The sequence below is a fragment of the Arachis ipaensis genome, chromosome B9 (assembly GCF_059453495.1).
Source record: "Arachis ipaensis isolate K30076 ecotype BB chromosome B9, ASM5945349v1, whole genome shotgun sequence".
Taxonomy (NCBI): Eukaryota; Viridiplantae; Streptophyta; class Magnoliopsida; order Fabales; family Fabaceae; genus Arachis; species Arachis ipaensis.
This window is the reverse complement of record NC_142444.1, coordinates 97,626,793-97,652,283: the sequence shown is the minus strand read 5'-3', so window position 1 is coordinate 97,652,283 and position 25,491 is coordinate 97,626,793. Positions and strand designations below refer to the sequence as shown.

The 25,491-nt window shown below is 32.3% G+C and overlaps 2 protein-coding genes and 1 long non-coding RNA gene across 3 annotated transcripts; 2 read left to right on the top strand and 1 right to left on the bottom strand.

Moving 5' to 3' along the window:
* Positions 1 to 860: 860 nt before the first annotated feature.
* On the top strand, positions 861 to 2,136 carry LOC110266343 (phosphoenolpyruvate carboxylase 2-like). Its single transcript, XM_088499068.1, has 4 exons — positions 861 to 955; positions 1,136 to 1,220; positions 1,764 to 1,986; positions 2,078 to 2,136. Exons 1-4 carry the CDS (start codon positions 861 to 863, stop codon positions 2,134 to 2,136), a joined length of 462 nt encoding a protein of 153 aa, XP_088355194.1.
* A 983-nt stretch (positions 2,137 to 3,119) lies between these two features.
* LOC107617390 (serine carboxypeptidase-like 20) lies at positions 3,120 to 25,426 on the top strand. The gene is made up of 14 exons (XM_088497757.1): positions 3,120 to 3,454; positions 4,619 to 4,770; positions 6,133 to 6,209; positions 6,811 to 6,933; positions 7,099 to 7,201; positions 7,361 to 7,398; positions 7,634 to 7,735; positions 8,069 to 8,143; positions 22,719 to 22,961; positions 23,722 to 23,787; positions 24,248 to 24,369; positions 24,449 to 24,562; positions 24,675 to 24,720; positions 25,100 to 25,426. Exons 1-14 carry the CDS (start codon positions 3,288 to 3,290, stop codon positions 25,181 to 25,183), a joined length of 1,512 nt encoding a protein of 503 aa, XP_088353883.1. The 5' UTR covers positions 3,120 to 3,287; the 3' UTR covers positions 25,184 to 25,426.
* LOC148545577 (uncharacterized) lies at positions 21,394 to 22,519 on the bottom strand. Its single transcript, XR_015899024.1, has 2 exons — positions 21,983 to 22,519; positions 21,394 to 21,797 (listed from the first exon to the last, which is right to left on the bottom strand). It is a non-coding gene; the product is annotated as an uncharacterized LOC148545577 (long non-coding RNA).
* Positions 25,427 to 25,491: the final 65 nt, after the last annotated feature.

The window sequence follows — 25,491 nt, the reverse complement described above, 5'->3', positions numbered from 1 at the left end:
AGTGTTCTTAATTTTGGTGAACAAAGAAAACCGATTATTAACTCTTGCTTTGCAAACCATCAACATATCTATAATCAAGTACTTTGACAAAGAACTTGCAGGATAGGCTGAACAAATATGTAGGTAACTTGAAGCAAGCTGCTGAAAGTGATGGTCGAATTGAACGTTCGGTTAGAAAAAATTCGGCATTCATGTCAATCCTTGATTCTTTTCCGGTAAATTATTGTACTATTTGTTATGATTCATTTGGCTCTTGGTGTGATTAGGACATGTTGCTCGGTCATTGAACTTCTTATGCACTTTGATTCTTTGATTTATGACATATTTTTTCTTTCAAACCAACGAAAATTAATAAATTTTGCATTGTAGTTTGTGAATTTTGAAAACCATTTATTGAACTGAGGCTTTGATATCACTCAAGTTTAATTTCACCGTATGATGATGACGAAGCTTTCATAAATCTGATTAATATATCCATTAGAGTTAGTGGTAAGTTCTTTCAGGTTGTGTTATGTGAAGTCCAGTACAATGGATTGTTGTTTATTGATTATCACTCCTAATAGTACATGGAATCCATTACAATTTGTTTTTTCAAAATTTTGATTCCAAATTGATGATTTCATTGTTGATTTTATCAGAGGAAACATGAATTCAGAGGAAGCTGCACAAATTTCCAAAAGAACTACAAGGTCTTTAGCTTCATCTTCTGAACAAATTTCTGCTTCATCTTTGGTTAAGTTTTGTTTGCCTTCTATTTTTTTTTTTTTGGTCTTTAGTTTCATTCTCTTTTATTATTAGTTAACTAGTTTCAATTTTGTTTCTGGGGTTTGAGTTTCTTCTCCAAAATCCCTGGTTGAATCATGGATAAGAGCATGTTAGCTGGTTTGGAATCACTTCCAGAAGCTGATCAGCAAAGAACGGTGTCCATGATGGAACAGGTTCAAATCTGTGACAGGTACCTCCTCTTCACTCTATCTGTTAACTAATTCCATGTGTTTTAATTTGAGCTTCATGTTCCTAAAATTTTAAGTTCGGGCAGCACAAATAGTTTCAGATCTTTGTGGTGCTTGTTGTTCTGAAGCCATAGCCAAGTTCTCCTTTAAACCAATGTAACCACTTTTAATGCTTTCTTCAGGATCCGGAATTGTTTATCTCAATTGTACGCCAAAGACATCACTCTTGATGATAAGCAGGAGCTTGATGAGGCTTTGCAGCCGAAGGTAAGTGATGAAATCATTCGAATCTTTCTCTTATTTCGGTTCTTGTTAGATAGAATGTTGGAGTTCTAAACTACCTATAATCAATTGCACCTTTAGATGTGAAATTACAATTTTTTCACTTAATGTAAATTGATAATTCATATGCTATCTGATCTTTTCCACCAAAACAGGACAAGTACATTTCAGCAATGCAAACTAGAAAGTAAATTTGGTGATTTCTTTTTCTTTCTTAATTTGTGTACTTAAAATACTAAAAATATACTCTAAATATATTTATTCAATCAAGAATATAGACAATGGTATCAAGTGCTTCATTCTTTATAATTCCAAGATTTTTTCTTTTTGAAAGAAAGAAAGAGCTCAACACTTATAGTGGAACTTATTACAATTGAACAATTAAAAAAAGAAACAAAGACAACTAAAGTAATTCCAAGATTCATTTTCTTACATGGTGAAGCATTTTTATTAATCATCTGTGTTTGAAGTTGTGCTGCAGAGAATTATATCTCCAATAAGCTTCTTATGTAACTTTTGTTTGTGTAGATTCAAGCTGCATTTCAAACGGACGAAATCAGGAGAACTCCTCCAACACCACAAGATGAGATGAGAGCAGGAATGAGCTACTTTCACAAAACAATTTGGATGGGAATGCCAAAATTTCTACGTCGGCTCAATACAGCTTTGAAGAACATAGGGATAAATGAGCGTGTACCTTACAATGCTCCTCTTATTCAATTCTCATCTTGGATGTGTGGTGATCGGGATGGTATGATCTTAATTGTTGCAAGAAATATTCTCTCAATATACATTAAAATGGAAGGGTCAGCATATAATTCATGTTTTATATGATGATTCAGGTAATCAGAAAGTGACTCCTGAAGTGACAAAGGATGTTTGCTTACTAGCTAGAAAATAATGATGGCTGCTAATTTGTATTATTTCCAAATAGAAAATCTTATGTTTAAAGTAATTTATTTTTAGAGAAATAATTTGTATTATTCTCAAATAGAAGATCTTATGCCTGCTAATTTATTATGGCAGCCTAAATTTTGTTTAAAGATAATTTTTATTATTTAAAGAATATTGCATAGTATTATTATGTATTTATTTTTATTTTATAATATTTTAATAATTTAATTAAAAATATAGGATTATATATAATTATATTATTAAATATTAGATTTAAAAAAATTATTAATATATATATATATATATATATATATATATATATATATATATATATATATAAGAAAAAAAACAATGAGGGACCTAAGGCTATACTTATATACAGTAGCTATGGTATACAAAGAAAATGAGGAACCTAAGGCTACACTTATAAACGGTAGTCATGGTATACAATGTGACTACGCTTTACAGGTGATGCAGCAGCACTGAAAAGCGTAGCCTATTCTGGTAAAAATAGAAAGCTGAAAAGTGTAGCCTTTGATCTTGAACAGCATCACTTGAAAAGTACACCCTATTCCCAAAGCTAAAAGCGTAGCCTTTGAAAATAGACAACGATGGAATAGGCAACGATGGAATAGGCATCCCCTACTAAAAGCGTCTCCGCGGTCCGAAAAGCATAGCCTTGCCTAAGGCATTTTTTTTTTAAGCTACACTTCTCAAGTGTACTTGAATGTATATTTTTCTTGTAGTGTTTGCGGTAGAAATAGAGTTAGAAATTAATGTGAATAACAGATGTTAAGTTCAAAGAATAACTTGAATAAATTAAAATTTTAAGAGACAGATTAAAACTTGAAAAACTAATTTAAAATTTATCTTGCAATTTGTCCTTATTGATTATATTCAATCCTCTATTCATCGATCTCTTTTTCAACTAGTATTAATCAATTAAATGCTTGACTAGTGACTGCTATATATATATATAAACAGATGCTTGACTACTACAACTATTTAATAACTATGAAATCTTATTAGGTTCTTCCACATCTTAAAAACTAGCTTCATCAACCCATTTCATTGCTCCATCCTCGATCAACTATAGTTTATATTTTATCGTCTCACCCAAAAAGGAGCCAAAATTAAAAGTATAATTAAGAGGAGAGAATGATGATGAGGATGATAGACCAACACAACTTGGTACTTTGCGTAGCTTTATCGTCACTTTGCATTGCTTTTGCTCCTTGGATCTCTATTGAAGCTGCCCCTCCATCCTCTCTTATCACACAACTCCCTGGCTTCAAAACTTCTTTCCCATCCAAGCATTATTCCGGGTATATGTGCAATAATACACACATTATTATTTATTTATTTTTCATGATTATGATGAAATTTATCCTAATTGTCAGCCTGTAATGTTGCACCTTTTATTTAGACATATTCCATCCACTATCATTAATATCTATATTTTTTGTAAGACATATATATATATATATATATATATATATATATAGGTGAACTCTATCATACTCTCACTAAAATAAAGGGTAAATTATCCATTGTGATATATACAGTAATTATTGATAAATTATCCTTTCATTAGAATTCTAAGATTCATGTTATCTTCTCTTTTCTTTATGTTTCTCTTAAAATTTAATAACAGTGTCATTTTCATTATCTCCACCAAATACATCTCTTCCCTAATTTAAAAAAAAAAAAAAAACTAATGCATTGGTGGGAGCATATTAAACTATTATATTGTCATAAAAAATATTAAATTATTATTCAGATATCAATAAGACAAAATAGAATAAGTATTTTAATATTCACATTCGCCTCAAATATTAATTAATTATTTTATTATTCATGTCATTAATTACCTACAAGAATTTTATTTATGGTGCAAATTCATATCTGTCGTACAAACCCATACCCTCTTGTTTTTCTCCGAACGTAATATCTTCTAATACGAAAAAAAATCTTAAAAAGAAGAGAGCTGAAAAAAATTGATAGTTGTGCTCGTTGAAATTGGAGATTAAAAACGTAAGAACAAGTTCAAAATCCTAACTTAATTGATTGGAAATGGTTATTCGATTTAAAAGGAATTAGAATTTTAAAATTGGAGAAGAAGAAGTGTATTTGGTGGAATGATGAAAATGACTTTGTTATCAAGTATCAAGAGAAACACAGCGTCAATTAAAAAGGAAAGAGAAGATAACGTGGATCTTGAAACTCTGATAGAAAGATAATTATCAATAATCACTGTATATATCACAAGGGATAATTTATCCTTTATTTTAAAGAGGGTACGGTAGAATTCACCATATGTGTGTGTGCGCGCACGCGTGCGTGCGTGTTAATTCACCAATGAATTTATAAGCTATTATATATGATTTTGATTCCACAATTATTAACTACTTTGAATATTATTATTATTATTATTATTATTATTATTATTATTATTATTATTATTATTATTATTATTAAATTGGGTTTAGATATATAACTGTTGATGGAAATGTTGAGAGTGGGAAGAACCTGTTCTACTACTTTGTAAGTTCCGAAAGAAATCCAGCAAAGGATCCAGTTGTTCTATGGTTGAATGGTGGACCAGGTTGTTCTAGCTTCGATGGCTTCGTTTATGAGCATGGTAATTATAATTATTAACTAACTACTTAATAATTAATTAAGCTGCTAAATATTATGCTGTATAATAATATATACGTACCATTCCTAGTGTTTAATAAATGTCTCACACTCGCACTCATTTAAAATAAGTTTCAGAAATGGTGGGCATGGGTATATTATTATAGCCAATCCAAGTCTAACCACACATTTCTTATTGTTGGTTATATTTCCTTATCCATGTGTTATAGTCTCATATTCTTATTCGTTTTCATGAGAGGTGCTATCTATATCAACTTATTATGAACAATGAAAACATACCATTATTATTGATAAGGTTACAAAAAAATGTCATGTATGTCTAGATGTTATGTCGCATACTCGCATCAATATATGTTATCTACTATATATGTACATTTATATTTTATCTTATGATAAATAAAACATGAGTTTATATATGTATACTAAAAATTAGTTATCAAATATAAAACACATTAAAAATAAATTAAATAATATATATATATATATATATATATATATATATATAATAATTTATTTACTAATTACTGATTTTTGATGTGTATATAAAATTTTTGAAATAGTATTTGATATCATACTATTAAATTATATATATGATGCAAAGACACTGACACGAACTGGAATACGACACGATACGCGTACGGGACACATAGATACATGAGTTTTGAATTTTTAAAAGACATATATATATATATATATATATATATATATATATATATATATATATATATATATATATATATATCAAGTATTTTTTAGATAAATTATAATAATATTTTGATATTTGATTGATATTAAAATATAAATTATTTTTTTAACTATTTTTGTTGTATTTCTAATTACATAAAATATTTATTTTTTTGTTTTAATGAATAATAATATATATTATTTCTAATTCATTTCAAGAATATAAGTTAAAAATAACACTAGATACGCTAATACGTGATGATATTTAAGTGTGTCTAAGTGTGTTTAGAGAAAATTTTTTATTTTTTATTAAGACACGCACGGTTGAACAAGAAAGACACGTATATCAAATAATTTTTAATAAATATCGTGTTCGAAATATGATTGACACGTAGACACGACAACTTAGCGAATGTCTATACTTCATAATATATAATAAAATTTGAGCAATGCTAGGGGACCAGCAACTTTTGTGATTGGTAATCATCAAATAGCCATCAATGATGATTTAATGGTGTGAGATTGGTGTGAAATTTCATCTAATGACTCACCTTTCTCTGCTGATTACATACTAGCCAAAATTCAATAAAATTGTTGCCCCTAGACTTTTCCATAAAACTTTGTGGTGATATATATGTGATATATGAAATCATGCATGCAGGGCCATTCAACTTTGAGGCTTCAAGAACGGAAGGGAATCTTCCCACCTTGCATATCAATCCATACAGCTGGTCTAAGGTTAGGAGTTGAATTTTATTATCATTTTTGTATGTTTTAATTTTGTTGTTTTTTAGATTACATCAAGATCTGTCTGAATTTTATGTGTTTTTAGGTATTGAATTCCATGTGATTTGATGATTATGTCATTGTGTACAAATAATGAAAAGAGCTGCATGTTATAGGATTGTCATATTTTGGAAGATTTAGAGGATTTATATGAAAATGGTGGGTCCAGTACTCCAATATGCAATTGGACTTTACTGACAAGTGGAGCTCATCACTGTTTTGTCTTCTTTTGTATATATATAGAATTGTTCTATATATTACACCGAACAAAAAAGAAAAAGAATTGTTTAGATTTGTATACTAATACTATATCTATATATCATCTGTGATTAGCACAATGACGGGGAATATTTAATTTATAGAAAACATTGTATGTGTTAGACATTCTCTCAATTATACTCTTTAATTAATAACCTACCTTTTCCTTATTAAAGTAGGGTATATGGAATAAAAATGAAGAAAATTTTAATTTTTGATGAAGTTTAATTTGCATGAAATTTAAAATGAATAAGATTGCTCTTGAATTAAAATAATTAATAAAACCTTAGTTCAGGTTTCCAGTATTATTTATTTGGATTCACCTGCTGGGGTGGGTCTCTCTTACTCCAAGAATTCCAGCAAATACAACACTGGGGACTTACAAACTGCATCTGATACTCATGCTTTTCTCCTAAAGGTAATCCCGCTTAATATGATTAATAGGAACAATAATAAATTCCGTTCACAATACACTAAATAAATATTTTATTGATGACAGCTACCAAGTTAAAATTCTAACAATAATAAGATCCAATTAATCCATGAGTTCCTATTATTTATATGTATCATGATTTCTTGGCAGTGGTTTGAGGAATTCCCTGAATTTCTTGAAAATCCATTTTATATTTCCGGGGAGTCTTATGCTGGAATATATGTTCCCACGTTGGCTTATGAAGTGGTCAAAGGTATCACATACACACACGTGTGTAGAATTTTGATTTCTTTTTTCCAACTTGCACTATAATTTATTCAGACAATTCAAGATTGTTTCTTCATATAAGATAGAAAATATTTCCTTAGATGAAATTATAACAAATTATTTACATGTCCTGCTATTATTCCAGGAATCAAGGGTGGTATTAAGCCCGTGATCAATTTCAAGGTACGTAAAGAAGCTATGAAATTTGATTTGATTAAATTAAATTAAATTATTAGTTCAATTTCAATGCACTGTGTATCCAATTATATTTCACTGCATTAGCAAAGAAAGAGATGTTATTAGACAATTATATAAAACGTTTTATAATATCAATATATTAAAATTAAATTAATTGGCAAAATATTGTTAACTAATGATAGAAATTTAAACCTAACACTTTGTTCTTTGGTGTGTTTAGGGTTATATGATTGGAAATGGTGTCACGGACAACACCTTCGATGGCAACGCTTTTATCCCATTTGTGCATGGGATGGGCCTCATATCCGACAGTATCTACGAGGTTGTAAATTGTAATATTAGACAATTTCGGATTTTCTTTTTAATTTTTTTGGATAAGCTATATTTTTTATCTCTAATATTTTAATTTTTGTCAAAATTATTTTTAGATGTTTTTAATTATTTTTCTAATATTTTAGATAGAATAATAATGTTCAAGAATAATTTTGACATAAATAAAAGACACTACGAATAAAATTGAATAAAAAATAGTAAAAATATTTTGAAAAAAATTACAAAAATTAAATAAAAAAGTCATACTTTAGTTTTTTATTTTTTTTTTCCTAAGTGCAATTTAAGTTCATAATAATTTGCGTATTTTATTACTTGATTGCAGGAAGTAAAAGCTTATTGCAAAGGAAATGATGACGAAAGTGATATGTGCTCAAAGAGTTACCTAAAAGTTGACAGGGTAAGATGAAAGTAAATAAATTTTTTGTTATGCAGTGTTAGTACCAAAAAATTTACACAAATTTCTAATTATATGTTGCCACATAAATAAAAATGATATATATATATTTTTTTCCTTTAGATATCAGATATAAAATTTAATTGCCTTTGCTTATGCAACACTAATAATACTTTATCATATGACAATGATGAGTCAATGCATAAAAACTATACTAAAAATAAATAAACAAAAGATGTATATATTAATGATGAGTTTAATCAGAACAGAAATAACACTTACGATGAAGGACTTCCAATCACGGATATATATATATATATATATATATATATATATATATATATATGAGTTTAATTTTGAGACACTTATAGTAAAAAATATTTTATATTATTGTGTAATCACTATAAGATTTATAGAAAAGAATAATTCTGAGCTTTCCTTATGCTATTTATAGACCTTACTAACATGCCATATCACACTCTCTAACAGAATCACTAATAGAAGTGTGCTAACGCAACTAACTCATCTGCTGACTCAGCTCAGTTCTTCTAGAATTTGATGGTCTTTTGGATTCTTCTGATAATTTTTTGGACTCTTCTCACATACTATGCCAGCTACACTGTTACTAGCTACACTATCATTCTCCCTTAAACTCAAGGTAGAAAGAGTTTGCACTTTGCAGGTTGTCCCTAAAGTACAAGAAAGAATAAAAAAGAAGAGGCTTAGTAAGAACATCGATAGCTTGCACCTTTCCTGGAATATGACTAACCCGAACAAACCCAGCTGTGACCAAATCATGGACAAAGTGCGTGTCCATCTCAAAATGTTTCGATTTGGAGTGCAGAATCGGATTGGCAACAAGCAGCACAGCATTTAAATTGTCGCAATAGATCCGAGAAGGAGTAGCAAGAGAAAACCTGAGCTCACCAATCAGATTCTTGACCAAAATGAGCTCTGCAACAAGGTCAGCCATTCTCCGATACTCTGCCTTGGTACTGGAGCGAGTGACGGCAGATTGCTTTTTGGACAACTAGGAGACGAGATTCTTCCCAAGAAAAACACAATATTCCCCCTGAGACTTTTGATCGTCGGGATCACCTCCCCAGTCCGAATCACGGTAAGCAACAATCTCTAGAGATGGGTCCTTGTCCAATAATAACCAGAAGTAAGAGTACCATCCAGGTACCTCAAAATACGTTTTACAACCAGCTAGTGAGTTTCTAACAGATTTTTCATATACTGGGAGACCTTGCTGATACTGTATGCCAATTCGGGTCTAGTCATAGTAATATATTGCAGACTCCCCACAACAGAGTGATAGAGCCTGGGATCCACAAATAAAGCACCACTAATCCCCGTAAGCTTCATGGTGGAAGGCAAAGGGAGTTTGGCATGGTTTGCATCCCTCTATACCAGCCTTTTTCAACACATCTCCAATGTACTTTTGTTGAGACAACAGCAAGCCACTCATTCCTGTTCTTGTGACCTATAGCCCAAAAAAGTACTGTAACTCACCAAGATCCTTAAGAAAAAAAATCACATGTTTAATTTTTGAATCACATCTGTAATGACACTAGCACTTTCACCGGTTACAATAATATCATCAACATAGACAAGAATAAATGTTCGACCCCATTTGAGAAATTGGTGAACACAAAGACATTGGATTTGGTGGCTACAAAACCGAGCTTCCTGAGACCACCTACCAGCTTACGGTACCAAGCTCAAGGAGCTTGTTTGAGGCCATAAAGGGCCTTGGTTAGCTTACAAAGCAGAGTTTTATCACCCTGAGTATACCACGTAGGTTGTTGCATATAGAGATCTTCTCCGAGATCACCGTGTAGAAACGCATTGTTCACATCAAGTTGCCATATGGGCCAGGCATTGGCAAGTGCTAAAGTTAAAACAACCCGAATGGAAGTTGGCTTAACCACCGGACAGAAGGTTTTAGTAAAGTCAAATCCAGGCCGCTGAGCAAAACCCTGAGCAACAAGCCTTGCTTTATACTTTTGCAAGGAGCCATTTGAATTGAACTTGGTACAAAAGACCCACTTGCTATCAATAGCCTCCCTGCCCTCTGGTATGGTCACTAGTTTCTAGGTATTATTCAGCATAAGCGCATTGTACTCAGCATCCATAGCTGCCTTCCACTAAGGATTGCTGAGGGCCTATCTAACAGTTTGAGGTTCAAGTTTGGCATGAAGAGCTAGAGGTTTGTGGATGCCAGCTTTGGCACGAGTCACCATTGGGTGAGAGTTATGGGATTGAGCACACTGAGTATCAATAGCTAGTAGGATAATTTCAAAGTCGGACATAGGAATAGGGACAGAAGTGGAAGACACTGAGTGTAAAGGAGAAAGATGAGAGGAATGAGAAGAAGGTGAGGAGCTAGGAGGATCCATTAGAATAGAAGAAGGTGGTGCAGAGGTGTGAGCATGATGAATTGGGACTCTTTGGAACATGTGGAATTGTTGGCATTGTAGGTGCAGCCTCTGAAGCAGGATTAGGAACCTAGAACTTGGCAAAAGGAGAATCACTATCTTTGAAGGAAAAAATAGTTTTTGAAAACACCATATGTCTAGTGATAACAACCTTGCCAGCAGTGGTAAGATACTTGTAGCCTTTATGTTGAGAGTTGTAGCCAAGAAACAAACAAGTAGCTGAGCAAAAATCCAACTTGTGTCTGTTATAAGCCCTCAGGTGTGGAAAACATAAACACCCAAACACATGCAAACTATCATACTGAGGCTTTGTGCCAAAAGCCTTATGATGAGGAGAACAATGTTGTAAAGTTGGCGTTGGAAGATAGTTAATGATTCTTGTAGCTGAAGCGAATGCCTCTCCCTAAAATCGGATGGGCATACCTGTTGCAGCTAACAAAGTTAGGCCCATTTCAACAACTTGCCTATGCTTCCGCTCAGCATTCCCATTCTGCTGATGCACATGAGGACACGAAAACCTGTGAATAATACCCTTAGCCTGTAGATCTCTAGATAAAGACAAATATTCAGTAGCATTATCGCTTTGGAAACCTTTCAGCTTTTTATTGAATTGCAATTCAACAATAGCAAGAAAGTGATTAAAAACTGATTTGAGTTGACTTCAGGCTCGAATTAAGTACAACCATGTATACCTGGTACAAGCATCAATGAAATTAACAAAGTACCTATTTCCACAACTATCAGGGACAGGAGCTGGCCCCCATATATCTGAATAAAGAAGCTCTAAAGGTTCTTTATATACTGACTTAGAACTAGCAAATGGTAGTTGATGTGATTTGCCAATACAGCAAGCATCACACACTGTCTTATTTACAACAAAAGGAACATTACAACTCCTAAGAACAATAGCTATTACATGATTATTGGCATGTCCTAGTCTTGCATGCCACAACAAGAACTTATCTGCATTAACTACTGAAATTAATGATTGAGGATTGTTGTGAGTAGTTGACACATTGAGAAACTTATAAAGGCCATTTTCCAATTTTCCTTGGTTGAGTAGATCATTGGTTTCCTGTGATTTCACACAGCATCTATCAGCATGAAATTCGAAATAAACTCCATTATCACAACAGAATTGATACACACTTAAGAGATTCTTAGTGATATTAGGAACATGTAACAGTTTGCTTACCAAGAAAGTTTGAGCACTCAAATTATATTTTAAAATAGATTTTCCTACATGATGAATATGCAAACCTGAACCATCACCGACTATGACTTTCTCTGAGCCTCCATACTTTTGCTGTTCCAAGAGATTCTAAGAGTTTGATGTCATGTGATGTGTTGCACCACTATCTGGATACCAGCTAGGATCATCAAGTGTTGCTAATGTAGTAATCATATTATTCAGATTCGCACTTACTTGTGGCACAGCTCTACGATTATTGCTACTGTTGTGGTAACTATTGTAACTATTGCTCTCAGCACCTCTAGAATTGTCATCAAATCTATGCCAGCAGTTTAGAGCACTGTGGCCATATTTTCCACAGACCTGACACTGAATCCTCTCACATGAGCCATTTCCTCTTCCTCTAAATTGAAATCGAGAGTCAACAACATCTCTGCCTCCACTGAAGTTATTATCCTCATGAAAGTTGCCTCTACTTGCACTGAAGTTGCCTCTTCCTGCATTGAAGCCTCCTCTACCAGAACCTTCACCAAAAATTCCTCTATTAGTGCCTTCAATACTAGATCTGTTGTCAAACATTGCAGATCTGTCATAGCTTGACTGAGTTCTTCTAGCATGTCCTATTCTTCCTCCTCTATTCTGATAACCTCCTCTGAAATTTCCTTGTGTATGCTGTGCTATATTTGCTTGAATAAACTGATCCAATTTTCTAAATCTTTCTAACATACTTTCATGTGCCATTAAAACTGCTTCTAGCTCACCAACACTGATACTCTGAGGTCGTGTCATCAGAGACGTAATCAGAGAAGCATATTATTCAGTTAATTCATGAAGAATAGTGTTTACATGATCGCTTTCACGAACAAGTTCTCCCACTGATGCTAGCACATCTATCATACTCTTGATTGCAAGTACACAGTCACTTACGGAGGATCCAATTTGAATACTGCTCAATCTATTTCTCAATTGCATCACCTTAGCCTTTATCTGTGACGTGAAATGATTCTCGAGTCTCTGCCATACTTCATGGGTAAACACATATCCAACCATCCTTGTGGTGAATGGTTTTGACATAGATGCAAAGAGCCATGATTTCAACAATGCATCTTACTTTTTTCACGCCTTGTACTCAAGATTTATTGATCTTGTAGCTGCATCTGCTATTGTAAGTTATTTTTTCGAAATTTCTTCACCGGTAAGATGATTCAGCATATCATTGCCTTCAACGGTTCATTCAGCTTGATCCTTCCATTGTAGATAATTCTCATCGTCAAGTTTCATTGAGATTGGAGTAGACATGAAGCTTGATTGCATTTGAGCTGCAGAACATGGATTTGTCATTGCTGTGATTGAACCAAAGCTTTGATACCATGAAAGGTATCAGATCCGGGTTCAAATTAAAGAAAAAGAAAGAAACTAGGAGAAAAAGAGAATGAAGAATGAACGAGAGTAGAAAGAGAGATTTGAAGGCATTGTATTCATCACTGTCAAAATCACACACTACATGAGCTTCCCTTATGCTATTTATAGACCTTACTAACATGCCATATCACACTCTCTAATAGAATCATTAACAGAAGTGTGCTAACCCACTTGCAACTAACTTCTCTGCTGACTCAGCTCGGCTCTTCTAGAACTTGATGGTCTTCTGGATTCTTCTGATAATCTTCTGGGATCTTCTCACATACTATGCCAGCCACACTATTGTTAGCTATACTATCACTATTTATACTAAACATAGCACTCCAAGATAACCAAAAAAGTACTAAACTATTAGTTACTTACAGAAACTTATTTAGAGATATTTACTAACTAGAAATAATTGACTAATATACCCTTTATATCCACCACAAATTCATGGTGATTTATTGTGTAATCTGAGTTTGCTCTTGAATTTGTCAAACAACATAGTGGATAACGGTTTAGTAAAGATGTCAGCTACTTGTTCATTGGAGGGTATATGAGTGACTGAAACTAGACCATTCATTACACGTTCTCTAACAAAATATAAGTCCATCTCAAAGTACTTTATTTGCTAATATAGAATAGGATTGTATGCAAGCAATACTGATGACATATTGTCACAGAAAACACTTGGTGAGGTAAGACAGGACTGCTGCATTTCAAGGAGTAAATTTTGAACCCATGTTAATTCTGCAAAAGTTGTTGCTAGTTCTCTAAACTCAATTTCTGTAGAACTTCTATTCACTTAATCTTGCTTAGTACATTTTCATGAAACTAGATTAAGATCATAGTAGATGCAATAACCTGTTGTAGACCCCGTATCATCAAGGACCGAAGCCCTATCAGAATTTGAAAAAGTAGTAATTCTCAAATCAATTGACTTATAAAAATGCAAAGCTAGATCACTAGTGCCAATAAGATATCTTAAAATTTTCTTGACTGCATATAGAGGTGGAAATGGGGCGGGTAGGGATGGATTTTTGCCCTACCTGACCCTGCCTTGCCCTATAATAACCCTATCGAACTTGTTTTACTTCTACCCGCAGGTAGTAAAAGTTAAACCTAACCCGCCCCACCCTTATCTGCCCCTATAATTATTAAAATCCAATAAATTAAATTAAATTTTAAAATTTATATAACCTTCATTATATACACAACATAAATTAAAGTAAAAATTTAAGTATGATATAATATTATTAATTATTTTACTAATTATTTTATATATATTACATATATTATATATTAAAAGTATATATATTTTTATATATTATATATACCGGAGCGGGTAGGGGCCGGTCTAACCTAAACCCGACTTCGTCCTGCCCCGCCCAAGAATCCGTCCCCATTCGGGAGGGGGTAATTACCTGCCTCGAACGGGTAAGGTGGGGGTGGGTACCCATGGGTTCGGGTAGTATTGCCACTCCTAATGCACACCAGTGATCTTGACAAGGTTTGGCCATAAATTGGCTTACTTTATTGATTGAAAAAATAATGTCAGGTCTGGTTATAGTAGCATATTGGAGACCTCCAAGAATGCTTCTAAACAGGGTTGGATCCTCAAAGGGAGCACCCGATTGAGCTGTTAATCAAGAAGAAGATATCATTGGAGTATTCATAGGTCTAGAGTCTTGCATACCAGCTCTCAATAATAATTCAGATGTATGTTTAGTCTAATTTAACATAATAAGATTATCTGAATGTTTAACAGCTTCAATACCTAAGAAGTAATTGAAGTCACCAAGGTCTTTAAGTAAAAAACTAGAATGTAGTTTTGTAAGAATAGAATGCATTTCGTTCTCATCACTATCAGTAAGCAGCATATCATCAACATAGATTAAAATATACATAACAGAATGAGAAATATGTCTAGTGAATAGAGATGGATAAGATGTAGTGTTATTGAAACCTATGGTTTTTAAAGCTGCAGTGGTAGTTAAGTACCAAGCTCGGAGAGCTTGTTTTAATCCATCAATAGCCTTATTTAATTTTCAAACTAAATGAGGATTTGATGAGTGAAAATTAAAGCTCACGGATGTCAGCAAGTGCATCAGATCGTTCAAGTAATACCACAGTGAGTTGATATCATTTCCACAAGGATTAACGGATTAAGGAAAGCAACTCTAATTAAATATCTAATTAGATCGATCAAACCTTAGAAATTTGATTGTGAATCTTGAAGAAAATAAGAAATAGAATAAGAGAATTGAGAGAATGCTTGAATTTGAGAGAAAATTAATAGATGAGAGCATTGAAAACTTCGGAGATGTTTGATTCTTGGAAGAATAATACTTGTGCTTTCTTATTTAATTCATGGAAAAATCTTTTCATATCAAATCATTTATAACTAAACCTCAATCCCTTGGTGATTTAATTTCTCTAAACCCAATTAATCGCCAATCCCTTGGTCAACTAATCGAGAAAAGAGGTAAAGAACGGTTTCGATTATTTGGCCACACAATCTTCAAGAACTATCACTAGGCAAATTATATGTCACGTATTCGAACTAGATAATCTAGATAAGTGAAGATTATGAGATGAGTTTTAAGTTAATTTCGAAATTAATTTTCTCAAATATAATATCAGAATCTAAGACATATATAGAATATTTTCCAATAGTTCTAACCCTTATTGATAAAGAACAAAACTCAATTTTGAAAAAGTAAAGAAGTATGAATTAAAATAAAGAAAACACTTACATTATCAATCTTAAACCCAAACAGAGTCTCTAACCTTCAACGGGGAGGTTTAGGGACTCACTATAGAAAAGAAACTAATCCTAATTATGAGAGAGTGATCCTCTAGTTGATGATTAATCTCTGTGAACAAGGTTCACTTATTTATATCCTAAGGTCTATCTAAAATTCAAATTCAAAACTAACCCTAATCTTTATCCTTCGAAAAGATAAGATAGCTAACTTTTTACTTCAAATTCAACTCAAAACAGTAATTCAAATCTAATCTAGAAACAAATCCTAACAACAAAATCTTTATATTTCTAGAAGAAATTAATGATAACTAATCTCTTGAATCTTTAATCTTCGGATGAGATTAAGTTGTCTTATGATTTGTGTAATTGAACTTGGGCCTTAATTGTTGCATCCTGCGAGTTGTGGAGTTTTGTACGCCGGACTTGAGGTCTTCTACTTTGGGCGTAATCCCAATTGCACCTCCAGGGACAATTGCATTTCAGGCTTGGGCTTGGAGGCAAGGAGGGACGCCGAGCTTGTGGAGTCTTCCGCCGAGCATGTGTGCAAGGATGGGAGGATGCGGGGCTTGTGGAGCAGCTGTCGGGCGTCCTTGTTTGAAGGCTTGGGTGTCCGATTCTCTTCCTTTTAGACCTGGTTGGACCGTTCTTGAATTAGTTTTTTATTTTATTGCTAAAAAGGCCTTAATTTTTTATTATTTTGAGACAAAAGCACCTGAAAACACAATAATACTAACATAACTACAAATATTTGATTAGCTATGAAATTTCACTAGAAAATATAAAAAAATTGATTAAAATTCTAAGAGAACCTAAGAAAACAATTTAAAAAGAACCCTAAAAACTGCTTAAGATGTCATGTCATCACAACACCAAACTTAAAACTTTGCTTGTCCTCAAGCAAAAGAAAAAGTAAACAGAGTTTATCTTAAGTGAAAAGATTTGAAGAGTTTGCAAAATTAATTTTAAAAACAAAAGTGAGATTTATGATAATCCTTGTAGTTTCATTCGGCTTCTCTTATCTTTGATGAATCTTGCATACTTAAGATTTGAGAATTTCCAAAAACTTAGATCCGAATTATATTATGAGAATTTCTTTGGTCTTATATGACTTGAAGGCAGTTACTTCACTTTTAATTTTGGGAGAAGATCTTTGAGGCTTTTGACTGTTTTTCTGTTTTCACTGCTTCAAGGAATTGATGGTTGAATTCTCATAATACTTCTTTGAATTTCTATTTTTGAAGCTTGTCCTTCCATTTCCTCAAGATTCAATTATCTTATTAAATTTCTCAAATATAACCACATATTTTGTGCACCACCACTTTTGTTTTGAATTTATCATTCAATTTTTTCATTAAGATATCCTTCTTACAAACTGATCGCTAGAGAAACAAGCAAAAAAAAAAATTATGATGCAACAGTAAAGAAAAGAAAAGAAAAACAGGGATAGAAATCTTAAAAAGAACATGATGCAAAAAGAAAGGAAAAAGGGAAAGATGAATAATGCATGCTAAAATTTTAAAAACTAATTTTTCAATTAAAACATCCCTGGATGTTTTTTTTTTGAAAATTAATTTGAAATGCATAAAAGAAAGAACAGAAATATCTAACTAACTATTAGAGAAATATAATTCAAATTTACCACATTTTTACTTGTCCTCTTCTTGAATAGAGGCCTATTAGTTCTTGAAAACAATACTTCAACAGATACAAAATAAGTTGTTCTAACCATTTTCAATACCAAACTTAGAGTTTGGCCAAGTCTCTAAGTTTGGACGTACAAGTGTGAAAGGTGGGTAGAGAAAAAGAAAAGATGAACGTGAATATGAAGTGAATGTGGAATGTGCGTAGTGTTTGGATGTGTGTTTGTATGTGAAGTATGATAACAAAGAGTGATATTGAGAAGGGTGATATGCATGTATGTAGAGTGGTCTTTTAGAAGATAAACAATGATGGTAGTCATAAAGCAAAATCTTTTGAAAACTAATTTTAAAAATTAAAATCAATAAAAAAAAAATTATGAGTAGAGAGCAAAATCTATATATATAATTTTTGAAAAACAACATAAACCAAAAAAAGGAGAATAGAAAAAATACAAAAAAACAAAAAAAGAGAAATGCAACTATCTGATGTTTAAATGAAAAAGAAAAGAAAAAGACCCATTTTTTTTATAACGTGATGCATGCAGAAGAAAGAAAGAAGACGAATGTAAATGAAAACAAAGAAAAGAAAAGAAAAACTAACCACGGTTGGGTTGCCTTTAAATAAACACTTCTTTAACGTTATTAGCTTGATGTTGAGTCTTTTAGGTTGGAGGTTGGGAATTAGTTAAAAACTTTTTATTACGGACTTGTTGGCTTAATGGATTAGCCAAATCACTCTTTATGGTTTCTTCCGATGTACTGAGATATGCACCCCTTATATTAATTGCCTCACATTCTTCCGAAGCATTCGACTCCATTGTTCCTTGGATACACAAACAAAGAAAAATCAAATGCACCTTATAGAATAAAGAAGAATAAAGAAGAGAAAAAAAGAAGGAAAGAAGAATTTAAACAAAATAAAGAAAATTAAATTAAATAAAACAAGATATAAGTTGGCGATTTAACCGGACGTATGTTGTCAATCTCGATTAATTAATTTCTGACAACAGTGTCAAAAACTTAATGAGCGAAAATTAAAGTTCATGGATGCCAACAAGTGCACCAAATCGTTCAGGTAATACAACGGTGAGAAGATATCGTTCTCACGAGGATTAGCGAATTAAGGCAAGCAACGTCTAATTAAATATATAATTAGATCGATCAAACCTTAGAAATCGGATTGTGGATCCTGAAGAATAAAAGAAACAAAAGAAGAGAATTGGGATAATGATTGAATTTGAGAAAAAAAATCAATAAATGAGAGCGTTGAAAGCTTCAGAGATGTTTGATTCTTGGAAGAATGATGCTTTTGCTTTCTTATTTAATTCAAGCAAAAATCTTTTCACAACAAATCATTTATAACTAAACCACAATCCCTTGATGATTTAATTTCTCTAAACCCAATTAATCACCAATCCCTTGGTCAACTAATCGAGAGAAGAGGTGAAAAACGGTTTCGATTCTTAAGCCACACAATCTTCAAGAACTATCACTAGCCAAATTATATATGTCACGTATTTGAATTAGATCTAGATACGTGAAGATTATGAAATGAGTTTTAAACTAATTCTGAAATTAATTTTTTCAAATATAAAACCATAATCCAAGACTGATATAGAATATTTTCCAATAATTCTAACCCATATTAATGAAGAACAAAACTCAATCTTGAAAAAGTAAAAAAAAAAAAAAAAAAAAAAAAAAAAAAAAAAACATGAATTAAAATAAAGAAAATACTTACATTATCAATCCTAAAACCAAACAGAGCTCCTAACTTTCAACGGAGAGGTTTAGTAACTCATGATAGAAAAGAAACTAATCCTAATTATGAGAAAGTGATCCTCCGGTGGATGATTGATCTCTGTGATCAAGGTTCACTTATATATATCCTAAATTCTATCTAAAATTCAAATTTAAAACTAACCCTAATCTTTATCTTTTGGAAAGATAAAATAGCTAACTTCCTACTTCAAATTCAAATCAAAATAGTAATTTAAATCTAATCTAGAAACAAATTCTAACAACCAAATCTTTATATTTCTAGAAAGAATTAATGATAACTAATTTCTTGAATCTTGAATCTTCGGATGAGATTAAGGTTTCTTATGATTTGTATAATTGGACTTGGGGCTTAATTGTTGCATCCTCGGAGTTGAGGAATGTTGCACGCTGGGCTTAAGGTCTTCAACTTTGGGTGTAAGCCCAATTGCACCTCTAGGGACAATTGCACGCCAGGCTTGGGCTTGGAGGCAAGGAGGGACGACGGGCTTGTGGAGTCTTCTGCCGGAAGTGTGTAAGGGGATGGGAGGACGCCGGGCTTGTGGAGCAGCCGCCGGGCGTCCTTGCTTGAAGGCTTGGGCATCGGGTTTTCTTCCTTTTGTATGGTTGGACCGTCCTTGAATTGGTTTTGTATTTTCTTGCTAAAAAGACCTTATTTCTTGATTATTTTGAGACAAAAATACCTGAAAACATAATAATACTAATACAACTTCAAATATTTGATTAGTTATGAAATTCTACTAGAAAATATAAGAAATTTGATTAAAATTATTTTTAAAAAAACCCTAAAAACTGCTTAAGATGACGTGTCATCAAGATTGGAGTGTTCAAACCTTGTGGTTGGAGTGTCCATTGAGAAAAGCATTATGAAAATCATATTGCTTAATTCTCCATCCCTTTGATAATGCAGTGGTAATTATTATCCTAATGGTTACTGTCTTAATGATAGGAGAGAAGACTTGATCAAAATCTATTCCTGCTGTTTGAATATATCCTTTAACTACTAACCTAGCTTTATGCCTAATTACTTCCCCTTTTGAGTTTTTCTTAACAGCAAACACCCTTCTACATGTCATAAGTTTTTCATTCTTTGGTAATTCAACTAGTATGCATGTATTATGATGTAACCAAGCCTTATATTCAGTTAACACAGCTTCACTCCAAACTAAAGATTGTAGTGCAGTCTTTGCATTTTTAAGAACAACATCAGATTGAGATAGCTTAGGTGATAAGTAACTAACCTGATAAATTTTAGGTGTGAGCTTACCTGTTTTTGATCTAGTAACCATATGATGAGAATTACCTTTGTGTGATGTGGGTAGAGAGGAAGTAGAATCACCCTGAAGTTCAATTTGGATACCTAGGGGAGGAATGATACTAGCTGTGCTATGATGGTGTGTAGTGTTCTGATCTGAGGTTAAGGTTGTAGTCTAGCAACTATTGTACCTGCTTCAATAAACACAGAAGCAGCCTCCAAGGGAAGTGAAATAGATTGTGTAGGCTTAAGGGAAGAGGGGAGAATGGTAAAAATTCTGGGTGACATTTCATTATTTGATATAGATTATATACCAGAATTATTGTGTGATGTATAAAATGTTGGTGCAAAAAATTATGATTCATCAAAAATTACATCTCTTGATATTATAATTCTATCTTCTTTAATAAGACATTTATACACATTTTTCAGAGGAGATAAATTATTAAGAATTGATGTAGGCATTCGGTTAATCAAATAAATAGAAGTAGAAAAAGATTTATCCCAAAAGTGTAGAGGAAGATGAGCAGTAGCTAAAAGACTCAAACCAGTTTTAACAATGTGTCTATGTTTTCTTTCAGCAAAACCATTTTGCTGAGGGGTATGTACTATGTAGGCATGTAAGTCGGTGTCCAATGCCTTCATTGACCAAAAATTGTTTAAACGAATTCGAAAGGCATTCACCACCATTATCCATTTGTAGTGCTTTAATTGAATGTCCTAATTATTTTTCCATGCTTAGTTTATATTGTTTAAAGACTGACAGCACCTGAGATTTATTATGCAACAAGTATAAACTAGTATGTCTAGAATAAATATCAATGAAAGTCACATAGTATCAAAATCCTTTTGAGGACACAATTGGGGCTGGTCCCCATACATCAGAAACAATCAATTCTAAAGGTGCATTATAAACAGTTTGTGGAGAAGCATATGGTAATTTGTGAGATTTTGCCATACAATAAGATTGACACAAAGAAGTGAACATCTACTTACAATATTGTGTACAATTGACATAGTAGGGTGACCAAATCGCTTATGGTACACATCTAAAGAGACACTCTTTAATGGCAAAACGGAAGCAGAAAGAACAAAAGGAGTGAGTTTTGGATTGTCAACTTTTTCAAAGCAGTATATGCCATTTTTAACACTCCTTCGAAGAAGAACCTCCTTAGTAACCTGCGATTTAACCAATACAAAATCAAGCTAAAAAGAAAAATATACATTATTATCTTTGGCAAACCTAAAAACACTTATGAGGTTGTTAGCAATTGAAGGCACATGTAATAAGTCATAGAGTTTATATTTTTTATAAGTAGGAATATGATTCAAACTAGAATACCCAATATGTTTAATATCCATACCTGTAACATTACCTACGTAAACGTGTTCATTTCTATGTTTGTTGTTTCATCTGCTGAAGATGCAAATCTTGGAGGAACCTTCTCTTTTTCCAAATGATCCTAAAACTGTTGTCCACAGATCGTCAATGTTGCTAAGTGCCACCATGTGAAGAAATTAGCTTTGGAGAGTTTTTTAGAAAAGGGAACAACAAATGGTTTGGTTGGTGAGGTGGTGGTAAGCTGAATTTTCAGAAGGGAAATCATCTACAATTTCATCCACCATAGAAACATGGCTCTTGATACCATATACGGTTTATGAAGAAGAGTAATTGTGAGAATAGAGAAAGAGTAAAGTAACTTTTATATATTCGGAATATGTATTACAGAGAAGAAAGGAGAGGTACATATACTAGGCACAGCACTCCAAGATAACCAAGAAAAGTACTAAATTATTAGTTACAAACAAACTTATAGAGATATTTACTAACGAGAAGTAATTGACTAATATACCCTTATAATCACAATCATTCTCTTAAATGACTATTCTCACGCAATATTAAAAATAAATTGACAATACGTGTATTATATACAAATATATGATAGCTAATTTAATAACTGATTTTTTGTATGCAAGTAATATTTCTAATATACAAGAATTTATTCAAAATAAATTCATGTGTTAATATATCATTAATTAGGAATAATCATTGGAGAATGACTAATTTGTGTGCTATGAATATGAATATATATGTCCCAGGCCATTGAAGATCTTAATGTGTACAACATACTAGAGCCATGCTATCATAACTCAAATACAGGTTCAACAGGGAATGTGAGTTTGCCAACAAGTTTCAAGGAATTAGGGAAAAGTGAGAAGCCACACCCACACCCTGTGAGGAAGAGGATGTTTGGTAGGGCATGGCCCCTTAAAGGCACAGTCAAAGAAGGCCCAGTTACATTGTGGCCCCAGTTGGCTGAAGATGGCCACATTCCTTGTGTCGTAAGTACTCACTTCCAATAATAATATTAATCAATTCGTTCACCGAAAAATAAAATAATATTAATCAATTCAATCCTGTTCATTGCATATGTTTATATTTACAGATTTTTTTAATAAATGAATAAATAGAATTTATTATTTATTTATATATGTACTTTTTTTAAAAATATTTATATTTTTGAATTTTATTACTTATCTCATTATCATTGTAAATACAATAGATATACGTATATTTTATTTACAATAGTAGTATATACGAGATAATACATTTATTATTTAATATTTACCTATCTCATTTTCAGTAATCTTTTGAGTTAAATTGAGTTAAATGATTGTTAGTTAAATTGAGTTAAATTGAATCAAATTGGATCACAATCATTTATCTCGTAATCTTTTGAGTTAAATTGAATTAGATTAAAAAATAAAAATCAAAGCAATATAGTCCAAATTGTAAAAAAAAAATATAAATTATGCTATAATCTCTTTTATATTGTAAAATAGATATATGAGAAAATTATATTTAAACATGTATTTCAGATAAATAACGATACACAAAAATATAAATAATTTTAAATATATATCACTGAATAATAAATTTTATTTATTTATTTAAAAAAAATCCTATATTTACGTGGTGTGCCTAATAATTTGTGTCGGTCTTATTTGAATGCATGAGCATGACATAGTAATGGCATGATGAGCAAACTTGGAAAGTAATAATTAGCATTTGATCACGTATGTTTGATTTGGCAAAGAGCAGAGTGATGAGGTAGCAACTTCATGGCTGAATAACCAAGAAGTCAGACAGGCCATCCATGCTAAACCGGTAAGTAACAAGTTTATTTATTTTATGATCACCATTCAAACAGTGAATATAAAAAGTAATTACTTTTATGAATATTAATTTAGGATACCTTTTTATTTATTAAATAATAATAATAGAAATAGTTCAAATACCTTACACTCTAATTAAAAAAAGTCTTCGATTCAAGTTTAAACATAGTATAAAAAAAAATACAGGGTTGAATATTCAGATAAAACATCTTTACATTTACATTACATTAATATCAAATCCAAATCATTATCGTTGGGAAGATGTGAAGAACCAAAATTTTGTTGTTTGCAAAAATGGAGACACAATATGTTGAACATTTACATATCTTCTCTTTGATCTATCCAAACTCTTGGAAACCTTTGAATAAAATTTGTTCTTATTCTTGTTATGTTTAAGACTGACTGACAAGTTAAAACAATGATGAATTGTTTAATTGATTAATTAATCACAGAAAAGTGTTGCGGGTCCGTGGGAATTATGCACTAGAAGGATATATTACAATCACGATGCTGGAAGCATGATTCCATACCACAAGAAACTAACCATCATGGGCTATCGAGCACTAATTTTCAGGTATCCCGAATATTTTTGTTAAACCAATATATGAATCTCTTAATTAGTATCCCTTATTGAATGATGATATTGATGACAGTGGTGACCATGATATGTGTGTGCCATTTACTGGAACTGAGGCATGGACACGATCTCTTGGATATAAGATCATAGATGAATGGAGACCATGGACCTCTAATGACCAAGTTGCTGGGTACCTTTCTTTATAGCTAGCTACTTGATCAATTTTCTAATCACGTTCCCGCTCAAACTTATATATCAAAATTTACACAAATATACAATTAAGATCACTTCATTTGTTGCAGATACTTGCAGGCATACAATAACCACCTCATCTTCCTCACTGTCAAGGTACCTCATAAAATACACCACACTAACATTAATTTTCAACTTAAATATCATATCTTAAGTAGTAAAAGCTCTTTTGGCGCCTCACCATTTGTCCAAAGACAAAGCAACTCTCTGCAATTCGAAAATCTCAAATTGATCGCCGACCATGTAAATACCTAGTCTAAACAACCCTTGTAAATAGTGACATATTGATATGTCGAAGACCGCTTAGACCAATTACTTGGATGGTCGGAAACCAATTAGGAATTTTCGAATTGTAAAGGATCGATTTGTCCTAGGACAAATAGCCTAGAACTAGAAAGGACATTTACTCGTATTTCAAGTCACCATAGTTATCATTGTGACTAATTTGGGATCGGTCCTAACTGACATGGAACAGGGAGCTGGACACACAGTCCCTGAATACAAGCCACGCGAGGCACTGGATTTTTACAGCAGATGGTTGGAAGGGAAATCCATATAAATCATAGGCCACCTCAACTATGTCCGAGTACTAATTTGTTATTATTCGGTTATGTATAATAAGCAAACTATATAGTGTAGCCATTACACATTTACTGCCAATGTAAAATTGGCAGATTTCTCGTCAGTTGTTCAAAACCAAATAGAAGGCTTCGTGACTAAGTATAGTATCATTTTAAGGACAATACAAGGTCCTCATAAGTTACACATGTCAAAATAAATAGGATAATTTGTCTTTTAGCAATGTTACGAGACCAACAAAATTTATCATTTTGGGTCAATACTTAGCCAACAAACGTATTTTTAAAC